At 36.5% G+C, this 16439-nt stretch overlaps 1 protein-coding gene across 2 annotated transcripts; it reads left to right on the top strand.

Moving 5' to 3' along the window:
* The first annotated feature begins 3931 nt into the window (after positions 1–3931).
* Positions 3932–7512, top strand: LOC113722081 (uncharacterized). 2 transcript variants are annotated; one of them, XM_072053410.1, is made up of 5 exons: positions 3932–4179; positions 5290–5774; positions 5847–5933; positions 6844–6939; positions 7357–7512. In XM_072053410.1, exons 2-4 carry the CDS (start codon positions 5369–5371, stop codon positions 6903–6905), a joined length of 555 nt encoding a protein of 184 aa, XP_071909511.1. In that variant the 5' UTR covers positions 3932–4179; positions 5290–5368; the 3' UTR covers positions 6906–6939; positions 7357–7512. The 2 variants fall into 2 exon arrangements, with proteins under 2 accessions (XP_071909511.1, XP_071909510.1); XM_072053409.1 differs by having other exon boundaries at positions 3935–4179; positions 5290–5933.
* Positions 7513–16439: the final 8927 nt, after the last annotated feature.

Below are 16439 nucleotides of genomic sequence, written 5' to 3'. Positions count from 1 at the left end.
ATGAAGAATTTCATAACTGAGTCAGTTTCAAACTTTGGCCACAACTCACTCAATTCAACACAGAATTGAGCGTAGTTTGGTGGCTTTAGAAAAAACATTCATAAAGCTACAATTTCTCAGAAGAAACCATTTTCGAAATCTGTCCACAACTAGCCCCAATTTGAGCATCAAGTTGTAGTTCCTATTCTGCCTTCCAGTGAACCCGAGAAACAGAACAGTCAAGTTCAAATGAGTGGTACGGTTTGCTCAGGTGGAATCAGGATGCGTATTTTATACCGTTGGAAAGCTGGGAATGTCTAGTTTCTAGTGCCATAAACGGTACTCAATTCTGACATCAGAGCAAAAAGATATAGCCGAAACAAAATGACTGCCTGGGCAATCTGGGAAAATTTTCCAGATTTGGTGAACTTTGGAATTCAACACATTTAACCAACCAAATCATGTTATTTTTCAATGAAACTTTTCACACACTCACTATAACATATAAAAAACATAAAAAAGCCATTATAACCTCAAAAATTTGCACCAAAGTGCTCGAATATAGCAGGGGCAAAATGGTCACTTTTGGTCCAAGTACTCCTTTTGATTTTCTACCAACAATACAACATTAATCCACTAATTTAAGCACTAAACCACCATTAATTTCATCATCAATCATCAAATCAGTCCTTCCATCAAAAGTGGGAGTTCATAGAGCCCACACAATAAAATTCAACATAAATAAAGCTACCCACATGAAATTATGAACTTATAAGTGCTAGATAACTTCCATAAACAAAGGTTTAAGAGGTTGATCGTTCATTACCTCTCTTGATGACTAGATCAGAATTTTTGGTCACTTTGAAACTCAAGAAAACTGTGGAAATGAAGCCCCTTTTCTAGCTTAAGATGATCACCAAGTGTTTAGCAAAGTATAGTTAAATTTTGAGGTGATTTGGTGGAGATTTGAAGCAAGAATCGATGAAGGAAAAATGAAGAACTTGGTCTTGTTTTTCCTTGGAGTTGCACGGCTGGAATGAAGAAGGAAAAGAAAGAGTTGCATGGCTGTTTGAGGTGATAAAGTGGAGGGTTTTGATCTGGGGTGATGCTCCCATGAGAAGCCTAAGAATGTGTGGCCCAAAATGCTCCAAAAGTCAACTAAGGAGAGCGCGCGTAACCGTGCGTATGCGCTCGTTTCTCCTCGGGTTTGTTTCACTTGTGCACTAAACCTCTAATGCACTTGTTTTCATGTTAATATTATTCACTCTTAATAGTCTAGAATAATTTCTCAAATCTCCAATTTACCGCTCCGTCTCGGTATACGTGAACTTTCAATTTTCGTGCGATACGGCGAAATCTCCAAGAATTCTTATAACGATAACTTCACTAACTAATACTTGAATAGTTAAATATAAAAATATCTATTTTAATCCTAATGTACGTATCTCTAAATTTTTTTTTCCAAGCTTAGTGTATCCTCAAATCGGTTATCGTTCCAAACGCACGTGCACTATTTTCACTTAACGGCTTCCAAAATTTAATTTTTGAAATGAGACATTTTAAAAATATAACAAACCCATAGATTTATGAAATTAGGTCTAAAGACGTTAGAAAATAATATTCGAAGAAAACGGGAGGGCAAATAATTAATTAAGCCATAAAAATAGAATTATAAGTGAGAAAAATTCGGGTCCTCGCATGATATATAAGTGATTTGATAGGGTAAGGGTGTACTTTATCGCACTTGCCCTATCCAGATTTGTTATTGTTTATCGATTTCACTTGACTTGTTCTACATGCATATGACTTGTATCTTGCCTGGAATTCCAGAAACCCTGTGGCTACTTAATCGAGTTGAGTCGGCAAGGGTCTAGTCGATTAGATAACGAACCCTGGGTAACTAGTAATGTCGAGTGGAGTGTTATCTCCTCGGCTAATCGGTATACTCGAATATTACCACCCGTGTTTCATGTGGCGTGCAAGCCCGGAAAAGGGGGTTGATCGGTGGACGGAGACTAGCGTGAAGTGAGGTTTTCTTTCTGGACTAGTTATTACTTGAAAGTTGACGGAGTGTCAACTACCAATCGATCAAGCTGGGATGGAGCCGAGACATAAGCCACTATATCCTTACATGTGAATATGATCAATATATATTTCTTGACTACCTGAAGGATTTGTTCTTTGATTGGACTTGTTTGCTCGCTATTTCACTATCACACTGTTATTACTTTGTTTGATGTCCAATTTGATATTTGGAACTTCACTGAGATTTGGCTCACTCCGTTAGTTTTGTTTTCCTTACAGGGGTACGAGCGAGGCGTGAGACGTGTAAAGACTAGCGTAGTCTAGTTGTTTTGACTTTTGACTTATACTCGCGCTATTCCTCGAATAAAATGTCTTGTATTTGGATTATATACACTTTGAACCAGTTTGGGTATATTGAGGCTTTGTACCTTGATTGTGCATCAATGTAAATTATAAGTTTGAATTGCGATGTTATTTATGATCCATGGATGTATACACGTGATATGAGTGAGTGAGTCTTGGCGAGAGTTGGGCAGGCGGTCCGCCGAACCCTTTGGTACGCCTTAGGGGGAGGTGGGGTCGTCACACTTGCTATTTTATAGTGGTCCTTAATGTTTTACAATTAAATGTACTTCTTTTTCAACATGAATTAGCATTGTTTACAGATGTTGAGCTTACTCTTAAATTTGGTCATGAGCGACCCAAAACAAAGACATTTTTGGGGCACATCAAGGTAGTGCAACTACAACTAGCCAATGTAAAGCAATGCCATACAGTAATATATCATTCTTAAACTGATGATTTTGCCACTTTTGTTTAGTTAGCAAGTAAAGAAAAAACTACTTTTCTTTCTTTCTCTAATCTCTTTTCTTCCCTTTTCACTGCTAGACAAGTGCATCACTTGAGCTATTTAGATAAGCCTTCAACAATTACGTTACTCAAGAATGTTTTGTCCAAAAATAATTATTTGACAACTTTCAAATTTGTATATGAAAGAGTTGTTGTGAACAAAAAAAAGTTGAAAAAAAGAAGCAATGCAATCTTCCGAGCTGTTGAATCAATCTCCTAATGTGTTGTAGTGCTCATTCAATGATTATAGCTATTTATTTAGATATTAACTTCATCTAGTATCTATAGCATATATCAATTGCTGAACATGAAAAAAAGATATCGAGCTTCATTTTATCTCTTATAATTTCTTTTATTTTTAGAACAAGTGCATGATTATCTGATTCAATCAAACTAAAGTTTACGAACAAAATTATTAGCTTCTCTTCAATTACATGTATCTTTTTGTTTATTCTATTTTTGTTGTATGCAGAAACAAGAAACATCGTAATGATCTCAATAATCTACTCATTATATTGTCTTACATTTTCTTAACAAATTATGTATTTTTCACTACTTAATAAAACTACAAAAACATAACCACAAAGATATTGACACACCTTTATATAACTTTTCATATTTAATATTTGAATTTGAATAACTGGGCATTTGTAGGCAAGTTTGAAAATTACACCGTGCATTATGCTTAGAAATTGAATTATTGAAAATGTGCTTAGAAATTGAAACATTTAGAATTATATTTGCTTTTATCTAAACATTAAGAACTAAAACTATCAATATCCTAATATTTGGTACTAAAATTGCAATTAAAGAGTTGAAGATCGGTGATCTTTTAGGGAAAAATTGTTGAACGGCCAAAACAGTGCAATTTTAATTGAAATTGTGTTTAGAAATTGAAACATTTAGAAGTAGATTTGCTTTTATTTAAACATTAAGGACTAAAACTGATATTATCCTAAATATTGGTACTAAAATTGCAATTAAAGAGTTGACGATAGGTGACCTTTTATAAAAAAAAAATAAAATTGAATGACCATAACAGTGCAATTTTAAATAATTTGGTGATGTTTCTGGCCATCTACTCCGTGCCACTCCCTAGAATCGAGGTCCTTCAACTCCATTCGTCCCTGGAATTTAGGTGCTGGATTCGCAGGTCCTTCAACTCCATGCTACTTTGACAGAGATTTACTCCTCCTTAGGAAAGGGGCGGACCAGCTGGTAGTAACCTGCACCCCTGAATCCATTAACCCTGACATTTTTGGGCACTTTCGTCTCCACTTCGGCGGCGGCTTATATAGAAAATGAAAGTACCCATACTGAATGCAGGTTCGTTTATATCTCTCAAGGATACACTACGGTAATAAAAAAAATCGATAGGAACTATGTTAATTTCTATTAGTTTGATAAGTATGCCTTAATTCATGCTCCATTGATAAAAGAACTTTCAAGTACTATTGGAAATGTCCTCCTTTCCTTGTGGCAGTGATTTGTTCGTTGACGTTGTTGTGATAAATTGCTCATAAATGATAGTACCACTGGTCTAAATTATTTCGTTTGGTAAATGCTAACTATATTCAAGCCCAACCCGGATGAGTTTAGCTGCCTTTTCTTTCTTGTGGGGGTTTTTCTTCTCTTTTTCTCTTGAAATTTATTGGTGTTTTCATAGATTTTGAATTTTTCATTTGGTCATTTTAACTTTTCCAGTTGCCTGAGTACTCAATCAGTTGTTCGTGAATGAAATAAAGATGATTTAGTTCACTTGATGAGAATTGGTGGACATTATTCCTCTGGTTTTCTATACTTTGACACTATAGCCTTATGGAATTAGTAGTAGGTTAGTTAGTATAAGCTGCTAAGTTTTTTTGGCAAAATATTATGATATTTTTGGCTAATCTGGGTTTTAGTCTTGAACGTGATTAAAAAACTTTCAATAAAGTTGGTGTTTGCTTTTGGGCTTGTCATCTATGGTATGAAATGCAATCGTGGTAATAACGTAGAGGAGACTATTCACTACTTCAGTGGATAGCTGCTTGCAGGTGGATATGTCCTAGCAGTTCCAGTTGCAAGCAAACTGCCTCATTTTGTTGCTAAGTGGGATGTAGAACACAGAAAATAGAGAACATTTGGCTTCAAATTTTAGAGATATCAGATACGATGGATTTTTGAGTTTGATTGGACATCTTGGTAGTTCAATCAAAGAAAATGACTGGATGGAAGAAACCATTTTTTCTTAGTTCCATTCCAGTTTGTGAATAATTAGACACCTGTCTCCCCGCTCTCAAAAAAAAAAAAAAAAAAGAAGTAAGGAGAACTAGTGGAATAGACAACTGTGTCCTCTAATTGAAGGTATTAAACTATTCAAATATCTCAAATACTTAAAACCTAAAAGGAATTTTTTGATTAATACAAGAAAAACAACTTATTCTTGTGCTGTAGGCCTGATGCTTCACCGCTGCAACTTCTGTAATTATGGTGAATGACTAGCAAGTGAATGTAATGGTGAGAGGCCCAGAAAATGAACATCTTAACATATCAATATGCTACTTTGACGCTGAACGCACCCGTATTTCGTTTCTCAAGAAACATCCAAAATCTGAAATTGTCATTATTAGATTACACAAATCGGAGGTTCTACCCATGCATGTCTCAAGCGCACAAGAACCCAATATTTGTATGGCACACAGATTATTCCTGTCGACAATTCGCTTTGGCTGTAAGGTGTAAAAATCAGAATAATTCCACTATCTCTGTCAGTTTGGAGAATGGTGGTTATGATGCTTGTGCTCTGGAGAAATCTTACAGCCTTGAAAAAGTTCACCAAGAAACCCCTGAGAAGAATTTCTGGGGAGCTGTGGGTTTAATCGTGGGAACAGCTGTAGGGCCTGGAATGTTGGGATTACCTGCAGCAACCCTAAAATCAGGTCCAGTTCCATCAACATTTGCCCTAATCTTCTCTTGGCTCTACGTTATTTCTTCTGTTATTCTTGTTGCAGAGCTCAGCTTTGCAGTAATGAAACAAGATAGTGTTGCTGAAGTTAGCTTCACGGGCCTTGCTAGGAAGACATTGGGAAGTAGTCTTGGTACTTTTGTTGCTTTGGTTTATGCATCCTTGAGCTTTTCTTTGTTAGTGGCTTGTGTGTCAGGCATTGGTGCTATTGTCTCTCAGTGCTTCCCATGGTTAAATCCTATAATTGCAAATGGGTTGTTTCCATCTATGGTAGGACTAACTCTGTGGTTATTCCCATTTAAGGCCATTGACTCGGCTAATAGATTTCTATGCATCATGATGCTTTTCTCCATAATAGCACTTGTTGGAATTGGTTTCCTTGTTGGGCGAAATAATATCTTAGTTTCCTTTGTGTATGCTTCATGGGAGATTTCTTTAGTTTTGCCAGCTATACCCATTGCTGTTCTAACACTGGGGTTTCATGTGATCACTCCTTTTATTTGTAAAATTTCTGGGAACACTATACATGACGCTCGAAAAGCAATACTATTTGGTGGAAGTATTCCATTGCTTATGGTTCTATCATGGAATACTATAGTATTGGGGCTTGCTGGTACAAACAATACATCGTCAATTAAGGATCCCATTTCACTTTTGCTTTCAGTAAACCGTTCTGCTTTATCAGCCGTTCAAGCCTTTGCATTTTCAGCGCTGGCAACTAGCTTAATTGGTTATGCTGTTAGCTTTCCTAAACAGCTTGCCGATACACTAGAGTTCATCTTTGCTAAATCTAATTCAAGGCAAATGAGAAGCCAGGGACCTCAAGGATTTCAAAATGAAGTTGGAAAAATTGGGCAGACGACATTCACATATGCACAAGGCCCAGGAAATGCAGGCAGAATATCTTACAGTGGTCTTAATGTCCATTCTGGTTCCAAATTTAATTCAGCCTGTGTGTGGAATTCATTGAGAAGATTTGTGATGCCTTTTGTACTTGGTCTTCCTGTTCTAGTTGCTGCCTTATTTCCCTCTACATTTTCCAGAGCTCTTGACTATGCTGGGATATATGCCAATTGTTTTCTTTTTGGCATCCTCCCTCCGGTAATGATGCATGTTTACCAGCAGCAGACAAAACGCAGGTAAGCTGGAATTTTTTTTGTGTCCCAATGATCTAGAACAGATTAAAGAATACACTTGTTTGCTACATTTTGTTATGAACCATCCCAAGGATGTTCATTGCCGTTCCATGTTACACATTTCCTTTTCATTTATCTATCTTTCGCTATCACGCCAGAATTACATGTCTTCTGGTTAATGGACTGAAATTGTCTACTTCTGAAATCTAATAAAGATAATTACACGTGAAGCATTAAAATACGTCATTAAGAATGATGCAAAAGACAAAAGCTTTCCTAAGTTTTACTGTAAGCACAGTCACCGAATAAAAGTTATTTGTTGCTTTAGACATGTAGCTAATCAGTTTTTCCGATTCCTCCAGTCAGCATCTCTTGGGAATTGAATAGAATGTTTCTGAAGTTTAAGGTTTCTTTGAACAGGATAACGATTCTACCAGGGGGTAATTTTGGACTTCTGGTTCTCTTCAGCATTGCAGTCGTATTATCTATTAGGCATTGAATTGATGGCAGGGTTTGTAAGTGTAAGAAAGTGATTCTTGTTACAGAATATATGCAAGAAGATTGTCTGAATCCAAATACGCAACAGTAAATATATGGAATGGGGTCAGTTCCAATGCTTCGTCTCCTAGATCAGTTTTTTAATTCCTTATGGATCCGAACTCAACCATATGTTATGTATGCTTTTTCATATTCCAATTTTACCTTTTATGGTTCCCATATTTCAATTTTTACTGCCAATCCAGGACAAGATGTTACTAGTGCTTTAACAGAGTTCGTGTCTAGACTCCAGAGCATGCATTACGTGACATTCTCAGTTCATTACTGCTATCTGATTTGTTAAAAAGTTGAATGTATAGGTTAATTTTGTTAAATTTGATTTTACCTTCTAATGACAAATGATTTTGGAAGTGCAAGTTACGGTGGGTTGATTGGCTGCTAAATCCGCGGCAGACTTAGACTTGAGCTGTACGGGTAATTTAAGTTTGAATAATTTTAGCTCCATATCGATTGGCTTATTTCTCGAAATTTAGTTTTTCAAATACATTACTATAATAATATACGAACAAAATTAACTCCAAAAATATTTCATCCACACTATATGAAAAAAACTCCTAAATGTAAAAAAAAATTTAAAAAATAAATTCTACAACATTTTTTTTCTTCCACGCATCATGTCGCGCTCCACTTTTTGAGGTGTGAAAGTAGTGTGTGGGATATGTATGTGAACGTGTGTGAAAGTGAAAATAAAAGGCTGTGGGATTGTGAAATGCGACGGTTTGGCCAAACAAAGGGTTTTAGATAGAAAAGGAGTTGTCACTTGGTATAGAGTTAGGGTGTACCAAATCACCCAAAAAGTGATTTTTTTTGGAAAGAAAAGTAAACAAATCCTTTTTAAAGAAATTTTAGATCTACGTAACCAAAAAAAGGGATCGGGAGTCACATTTGATAAGGGAGAAGGCAAAGACAAAGTCTAAGGCACTCCCTTACCCTAGCCAAAGCTAGTTGCGTGACTTAGCCTTTCTTTTCCTAATTCTTCTACCCAAAGTATGTGTTGCATGTTGGATATGACTAATGGATGCGAAAAAAGAAAAATGCAATCCTAAATCTAAAATGTCTCTTATGAGGCTTTTTGGTCCCAATCACATGAATTGTGATGGCCAGTAAGGAAAGCCCTCATAGAGGTCATGAATAATGCAAATGAAGACTCAAGTATGAGTGTAAGTGTGCAAATGTAAGAAAAGTGCAAGTGTGCCAGTTAAGAAAATTGAAGGTGTATGTGTGCAAGTGGATAAAAATATGGTATAGTAAATATAAGTGCAATTGGGTGCAATTTGTGAGATAGAAAAATAAATAAGTGATAGGAAAAGAAGAAAAATGTGTGAACATGGCATGTGGATTGAGAAAAATATAAGTAGTGAGAGAATGTGGATAAAGAAAGTGAGGAAGTGATATGATAAAAATGAGAGTGTATGAACCTAGAGGAATGCATCAAGTCGGGTACGGGAATGACTCCTAACCTCACGATTTTAATTTTCCTTTTGATTAGAAAGAAGAACTAGCGTGCTAAGGCTATTTTGTAGCCACACTCGCTCGTTTCCCCTACCGAAAGGGGACTTTCAAACAAATATACCCTATAACTAGCATGAGGATGCAAAAACCTAAGATGAAGGGGAAAGGATTGGAGAAGCATGCCAAATGCTAAAAAACTAAGAAAAATATATGAAATGTAGTGAGACATGCAAGTATGTACCAACGAGAGGGGACGGCCTATTGGGTCTAGCATTGGACTAGCCCTTTTCTAAACTTCTCTCACAAGCATTGGACTTGTGAGAGATCGAGAGGAAAAACCATGACCAGCGTTGGACTAGCTATGGTGACGCATTCATCCATCACATTCATCTATGACTATAGAAAGCGAGTAGACATGCCAATCACCTATAAACACGTAGCACATAACATTTAGCATGTTCGACTAAATGCAAGAGCCTAATAAAACAAATTAACACGTAGCAACAAAACAAGCAACCAAGCTAATGAACCTATTACATTGACTAACTAAAACAAATGGGGAAGGGGAAAAGTGGATAAGAATGCTTTCCACAGCCCTATCTATTACAAGCCAAGAGGTGTACACATACCCCATAAATAAAGAATGAAAAAGTAAAAGTAAATGAAATAAATGACAGAAATTAAAGAAAGGTAAGGAATGCAAAGTAGACATGCAATTCTCATTTAACACGTTGGATCACATAGAGGAGAGACAAAAAAGGATAAAAGAATTTATACCTCCCCGTTTGTGATGTTAGTAAAGTGAACAAGACTTAACTTGGGCTAGAGTCACCAAAGAAAGAGATAACTTGAGCTAAAACCATCAAAGCAAGGGATTAATGCACCAATTTAACGGTAAAATGTAAATAAGACAATTTGAATCCACAAAATCATCGAATCCTTCCTCAATTGCAACTTAAAAATAATCAAATAACGCATAATTACAAAGAAGGAAAATTACCAACCAATCCCAAAAGTAATTATTAACCAAATCTTTTCAAGTCCAATTAAACTATTTGGGAATTTCAAGGGTCCAAGAGTAAAGAAAAGGTCAAGTAATGGTTCAAGTTGCAATTAATTCGGACTTAATTGCAAGAAATAAAACATAATTGGGCCTTTGTAGAATGAGGAGAAACATGTGAGGTTGAAATGCAAATTTTGAAAGAACTTCATGCATGCAAACCAAAGAGACGTTATTTTCATGAAGGTTCTGCAATTCCTTCTTCAGCAACCATTTTACGCACTTTTTATGCAGCTTAGATGTATACATGCCGAACATCACAAGAGAGTTCTAATTGGTTCGCTAGCTAAACACAGAATGCAAAAACTTGGGATAAGAGAGAGGAACAATAAAACAAGGCTGCTGAACTTTACGTGCAACTAAACTACATCAACATTTTGCAGCAAATTTCTGATACTTTGAGATTCCAGCAATTACATGCGACGCATTTTGGTACCAAACTCAAATCAAAAGCAAACATTCATCAACACGGATCCCCTAGAAACCCTCAACACCCTTTGATGAACACCATGGCCACTGACAATCCAAGCGAATGAAAACATGAGGGAATTGCAGGCTAAAGAAAACTGCAGTTGGTTTCTGATGAATTAATGGGGGGATCATCAGGAACAAAAGAAATTATTCAAACACTTCACTCAAACCATCAAACTTCAAATCGTTTCCAAATTTTCAGGTAAACGTAAGCCATAAAACCAAGTTCTTTTCTTTTTTTTCTTTTTCTTTCTTTTTTTTTTATAAATAATTTTCTCTTTTTCACAAATTCTATGCTAAAAAGTCTTACAATAAAAATAAACAACTAAAAGGGCGAAAATGAATGCAAAAATAAAAACTAAAATAAAACAACAGATAATAATAATAATAATCTAAAATGCTATACAAATACTAAAAATCTAATAACTAAAATCATGGAATTAAAATAATAGATAAAAATTACTAAAAATAAAAATAAAATTAGGATGAAAAATTATTTAAAAAAATTTGGTGTCTACAGTTTGCCCCTCTTTGTTTGAGTTTTGGAAAAACTTGAGACAAAGAATTAGACACCAAACACTTACCTGTGTTATTCGGCTGCAGCTACTATTCGAAGGACTGCCGTTTTTGAAAATGAGGACTGACCCTAACAAGAACTTAAAATGGGACAGACCCCAACAAGAAATTTAAATTCGGGACTGACCCCAACAGAAATTTAAATTCGGGACTGACCCGAGTGGGACGAACTCAATGCAAATGGAGATAAACTAAAAACAACAACACACACGTTAGTGAGATAAACTCAATGCTAACGGTGGTGGAATGAAAATGTGAGAGCCCGAAATTTTCTTAAGTACTAGGTTTTATTTTTTTTCTTTTAATTGCACGTTTTTCCACATCTTATTTATTTGAAAAATTGTGAAAATAATTTTTTTTGAGTAAATATAGTTTTTAGATGATTTTCTACTATTGGTTAGTTTTTGAGAAATTTAAGAGCGTATACCGGACGTGGGACCCACTAGTGCGATAAGTGTGGTAAATGTGGTTCATTTGGAATAGCTTTGTATACATGGTTTATATTATATGGTGTTATGAGATAATTAGGGGTTTGGTTAGTTCATTAATTCTTGCAAGACAAAAGAAATGAGATAAGCTTGGAATGGACACATGTTGCCTTGTGATTGGAGCTTGGCATTTGACTAGTCTTTCTTTACCTTTACTAAACCAATTTTAACCAAAATTTGTCTTTCATTTTCACCTTCTTGGCCGGCCAACTCTAGAGAGAAAAGAAAGAGAGCTCTTCAATTTTTGCTCCCTTTTCTTGCCAAAATCTTGTAATCCAACCATTTATTTCTTAAATTCCTCCATAAAGCTTACTTGCTAGGAGTGATTGAAGTGCTTGGTGGTTTTTGTTTGGAGGGAGAGACTCTCATCTACCTTGCATCTAGTGTTTGTAAGGTAAGTGGTTAAGAAATTGTTTCCTTGTTGGTTATGAGGTGAAATTAGTAGGTGTGGTAGTTAAACAAGTGATCTTTTGGATGATTTCATGACTTATGGTGAAGATTGATGACATTTTCTATTTAATCATGAATTTTCTGATTTAATATGATTCATATGTTGTGGCTTTGTATGATGATTGGAAATGATATTGAAGGAAGCTAGAAGGTGGAGAGTGTGGTTAATTACAAGAAATTTCTGTTTTGGAAGGAAAATGGGAAAGTTAGGGTTCATTATCTTACATTCTGTCCGGTTGTATTGCACCATGTTAGAGGCCTAATTGGCCTTGTCATAAACATGAAAGTTGTAGGAAATGATATTTTAGGGGTGCCTACAAAATTTCAGGTCAAGCGGAGTACTGTAGCTTGAGAAAAGTCGGAATTACCCTTGCTGCCCTGGTTTTACCCGAATTTGAGAGTTGTGTCTGAAATTGGTGAATTTGGTTGGGATTGCTTCTGATTTAGTTGTTGAGGTCTTCTGATGAATTGTAGCTCTGGGTCTTAGCTTTCGGATGGCTTTGGAATTACTGGATTTGGACTTAGGTAGCCTGATTTATGATGTTTGCACCAGAATGTGATTTGTGAACCTATTTTTGCGGTTCTAGTGTAGTATCTTACATTTTTGGCCTGTTTGCACTCGAAACTGGACAGAGTTTCCTTCTGGAACATTGTAACCCTGTTTCTGAGCTTCTAAATGGTGGGTCTTGCACCTTCATCCGATAATCGTACTGCCTTTGGTGCCATTACCGTAAAATGATGTCAAAAACCTATTTTTCTGGTTTTGAGCTTAACTTTCATTTCCGGACTTTTTCGTAGCTTGAATTGTACTTGTACTACTTGGAGCTTACTGAATGGCTATTGAATGAACTTATTTTGTGTGTGCCTTTGGGAGTGATTGAGGAAAACAAAAGAAGCCTTGATGGCTGGAAAAGTAAAGAGAGACAAGGGGAAGTGCTGTCCAAATGTTTGTAGGAGCTTCGGTACAGTCTTGGGGAATTTGCTATATCTTGATGTAGAAATGTCGGAATTGAGTTCCGTTTGTTGCGTTTTAAACTAAATTCATAGAGCTATAAACCATGTCAATTTCAGATCCTGTTTCTATTTTTCCAATTTATTGTGATTTTTCAAAGTTGACTGAAATCTTGTACCTGTTCTGTCCTCCACTGGATAAAGCAGCAACTTACGACTTGAATTCGACTGACTTATGTTCTGAATCTTACAATAGTGTTTTCTGGAAAGTTATAGCCCTTTGAATGTATTTTCCAACGGTATAACTTTTATTAATTTTGGACTTACAAAACTTGAGATATGATTTTTCATATAAGGTCGCGCGGAACTGGAAAATTTCTGTTTTCCTAGTATTGATCTTGCTTTCTTTATCTACTTCAAATTTGGAGTTGGTCAGTCATTGTAGGAAGGACTTTGAGGTTGTTTTCACTCCGAGGTCACCTCTTTGCTTTGCATTAATGGTTCTTTTGACTAGGCATATGGCTCGTACCCGAGTCTCACTTGCGAATTCCATACTCGGTCTTGAAGTCAAGTCTTAAGTGTTTGCCTTGATTGTTCTAGGAGGTAACGACGAGTGAAGCCACACTTGGGAAGGAAACTTTTGAAATTATCCTTGTTTGATCAGGTGAGTGTACCACTCCCCAGAGTTATTGCTAAACTGGTTTTCTGTACTTGCAACTTGCTATTTGAATATCTTTCCTGACTGTTTATCTTGTTTGAGACGAGGGTGTACTTTAACACACTCGTTCCCTTGCCTGTACTGAACAAACTGGGATCTATTACTTGTACTTGTTTTGTACTTGAACTTGTTACTTGCACTTGTTATGCGATCGTTTGGAAGTGTGTCCATGATCGTCCTGTTAAACTTGATCGTCCAGTTAAACCTGAGCTCAACCTCATGGGGAGTTAATTAAATCGAGCCATGCAAGGGCTTGGTCGAGAAAATTGACAATCCGTAGGTGCCTGTTTTATGAAATCTTTGAGTATTGAGACTCTTGATTCCGATATACTCGAGTATTACCATTCCTGTTTTATTTGGCGTTCGGGCCCGGTAAGGGGGTATGAATGGTGAACGGGATTCGGCGTTAAAGCGGTGTTCTACTGGACTGGTTTTCTTTAGTTGAAAGTTGACGGAGGGTCAACGTAGTCGGATCAAGTACTACAACGGGAAATTTGGTTCCTGAGAGCCATCCGTATCCTTTCTATCTAAGTTGTTTACATATTTCCTTATTTGGTACACCTATGTGAATAATTGAGCATGAAGTTCCTTGATCCTTGACTGTTATTATTTTTGGTAACTCATTGAGCTTATAGCTCACCCCGTTTTGTTATCCTTGTTTTCCTTATAGGAAAATCTTTTTGGAACAATGATGTTTGGAAGCATGAGTTGAGCTAGATATATATTCTTTTGTATAGCTCCTCAAGAGATATAAACCTTGAATGTATTTTGATCCAACAACTCCCTTTTAATGTGTAATTTTGCAATCATGTATTTATATAAAAGTGTTTAATCATGTACATGTGTTACCTCGCTCGAACGTGTTCATTCTTTTGGATACATGGAGTTCAATGACATTACTGAGATTTCGGACGAGTATAGTATCCAAGTGTGAAAAAAATAAAATCTGGCAGGGATTTCGACAATATTATGAGTTGATAAGTTACATTTAACCTGGAGGTTTCCCATTCGTTCGTTTTCTTTGGTTTCTATCACGCGTGCTACAGAGTTGGGAGTTTTGACCCCGTAGTCCCGGCGAGAGTTGGGCAGGCGGTCCGCCGAACCCTTTGGTTAGCCTTAGGGGAAGGTGGGGCTGTCACAGAAAACGCACACGTTAGTGAGATAGACTAGATGCTAACGGTGGTGGAATGAAAACGCACACGTTAGTGAGATAGACTCGATGCTAACGGTAATAGAATGAAAACGCACACGTTAGTGAGATAGAGTCGATGCTAACGGTGATAGAATGAAAACGCACACGTTAGTCAGATAGACTCGATCCTAACGGTGGTGGAATGAAAACGCACACGTTAGTGAGATAGACTCGATGCTAACGGTGGTGGAATAAAAATGCACATGTTAGTGAGATAGACTTGATGCTAACGGTGGTTGAAGGCAGTGAATTAAATGTGGTTGTCAAAAAAGGAGGTAGAAGGGTGCGCGGCGGACGTTGAGACTCGCCAACAAGAAATTAAAATCTGATATTGAAAAATGATTTTTATTTTTCCCGTTTTTTCCTTTTCGTTTGGGAGAAACTTTTCAAGAAATAATTTTGCCCCAGTTTCCACCACTTTATTGTGCAACCGATCATTTGATTTGCATTATGGCAGGGTTGCTCCTCCTTAAAACTTTGATTCACCTCTTCTTTGGTCCAAACCCCTCAGTCATATAAAAATTCTTGGGCGACATTCCTCAGTTCAAAAAAGTTACCCCAGTTTCGTCCTTTGAAACGCGTATGAACCTGCAAAAGAAAGAACAAATAATGCCACCACCATTCGATCAATTCCTCCTTCAAGAAATGTGTAAACATGAGTATTTTGATATTTTCCCCTTGATACTTCGAAAACTCAACTTTGCTGTGATCTGATCAAATTCCATTGACTTCCAATGCTAATAAGGCCCTTGGTATCCAGGGATTTTCAATAAATCAGGGGGATTGCCATCTGATGAACCTAAAGAGATAAATAAGACCATGAAACTGATGAAAGAATATTCTATTTACACAACAAATGATGAAAATTTCTGTAACATGAAAACAATCATTTATTTTTATTGAAAGAAAATTAATTTTAAAGAAATGAATCTATAAATTCGACAATTTACGCTTGAAAAAACAAAGTATTCCGACTCCAAACAAAATGCCACGCTTGACCCTTTAGATATCATCCGCCCGGAGTTCAATGTCGGCAACAGAAAAACCACAATGCGAAGAAGAATCCCAAATGAACCGAATCACTAGCTTTCTAATTCCAACCTCACTTTTTCTCATGAAACTCTACCTTAGCGCCCTTTTAGGTTTTCACTAAGGCTATTCCCATTTTTTTTTGTTTTTTTTCTTTTTCTTTTTTCATTTTTCATTCTTTTTGCTTTTTTTCTCTTTCTTTTCTTTCCTTCTTCTCTTTTCCTTTTCTTTTCAAAGGTGCCATTTTCGGATTTTTACCTGATGAACAAATCTTGCCAATAGCCTTTATCAACTCAAAAAATGTGTTTTAAGAAATAATGGCATCAGTGCGGCAACCCCTTCCCTTACAACATGAGTGAAGGCGTATTGACATCATTTGCCATGTGACTTAGAAAATTTCCTTAAAAGAGGTGATGCCAAGAACGAAAGCCAGGACTTTTTGGCTTTTGTAATGGGGTCTGGTGAGGTGCTAGGAAAGGTTAAGGCTTGAAGGCAGACTTCAAAAAGTGATTTAAATGATTTGAGATCGCATTTTCATGTTAACCCTATTTTAGGGTT

The sequence above is a fragment of the Coffea arabica genome, chromosome 6c, assembly GCF_036785885.1.
Source record: "Coffea arabica cultivar ET-39 chromosome 6c, Coffea Arabica ET-39 HiFi, whole genome shotgun sequence".
NCBI lineage: Eukaryota > Viridiplantae > Streptophyta > Magnoliopsida > Gentianales > Rubiaceae > Coffea > Coffea arabica.
The sequence above is the reverse complement of the archived record's forward strand: the minus strand, read 5'-3'. Positions and strand labels throughout refer to the sequence as shown.

What these genes read in the sequence shown, in the direction of transcription:
- LOC113722081 (XM_072053409.1), top strand. Translation starts at nt 5,369, where the DNA reads ATGAACATCTTAACATATCAATATGCTACTTTGACGCTGAACGCACCC. An exon ending in GACATTGGGAAGTAGTCTTG is followed by an intron (nt 5,934 to 6,843) that starts GTACTTTTGTTG and finishes TACATTTTCCAG; the next exon opens with AGCTCTTGACTATGCTGGGA.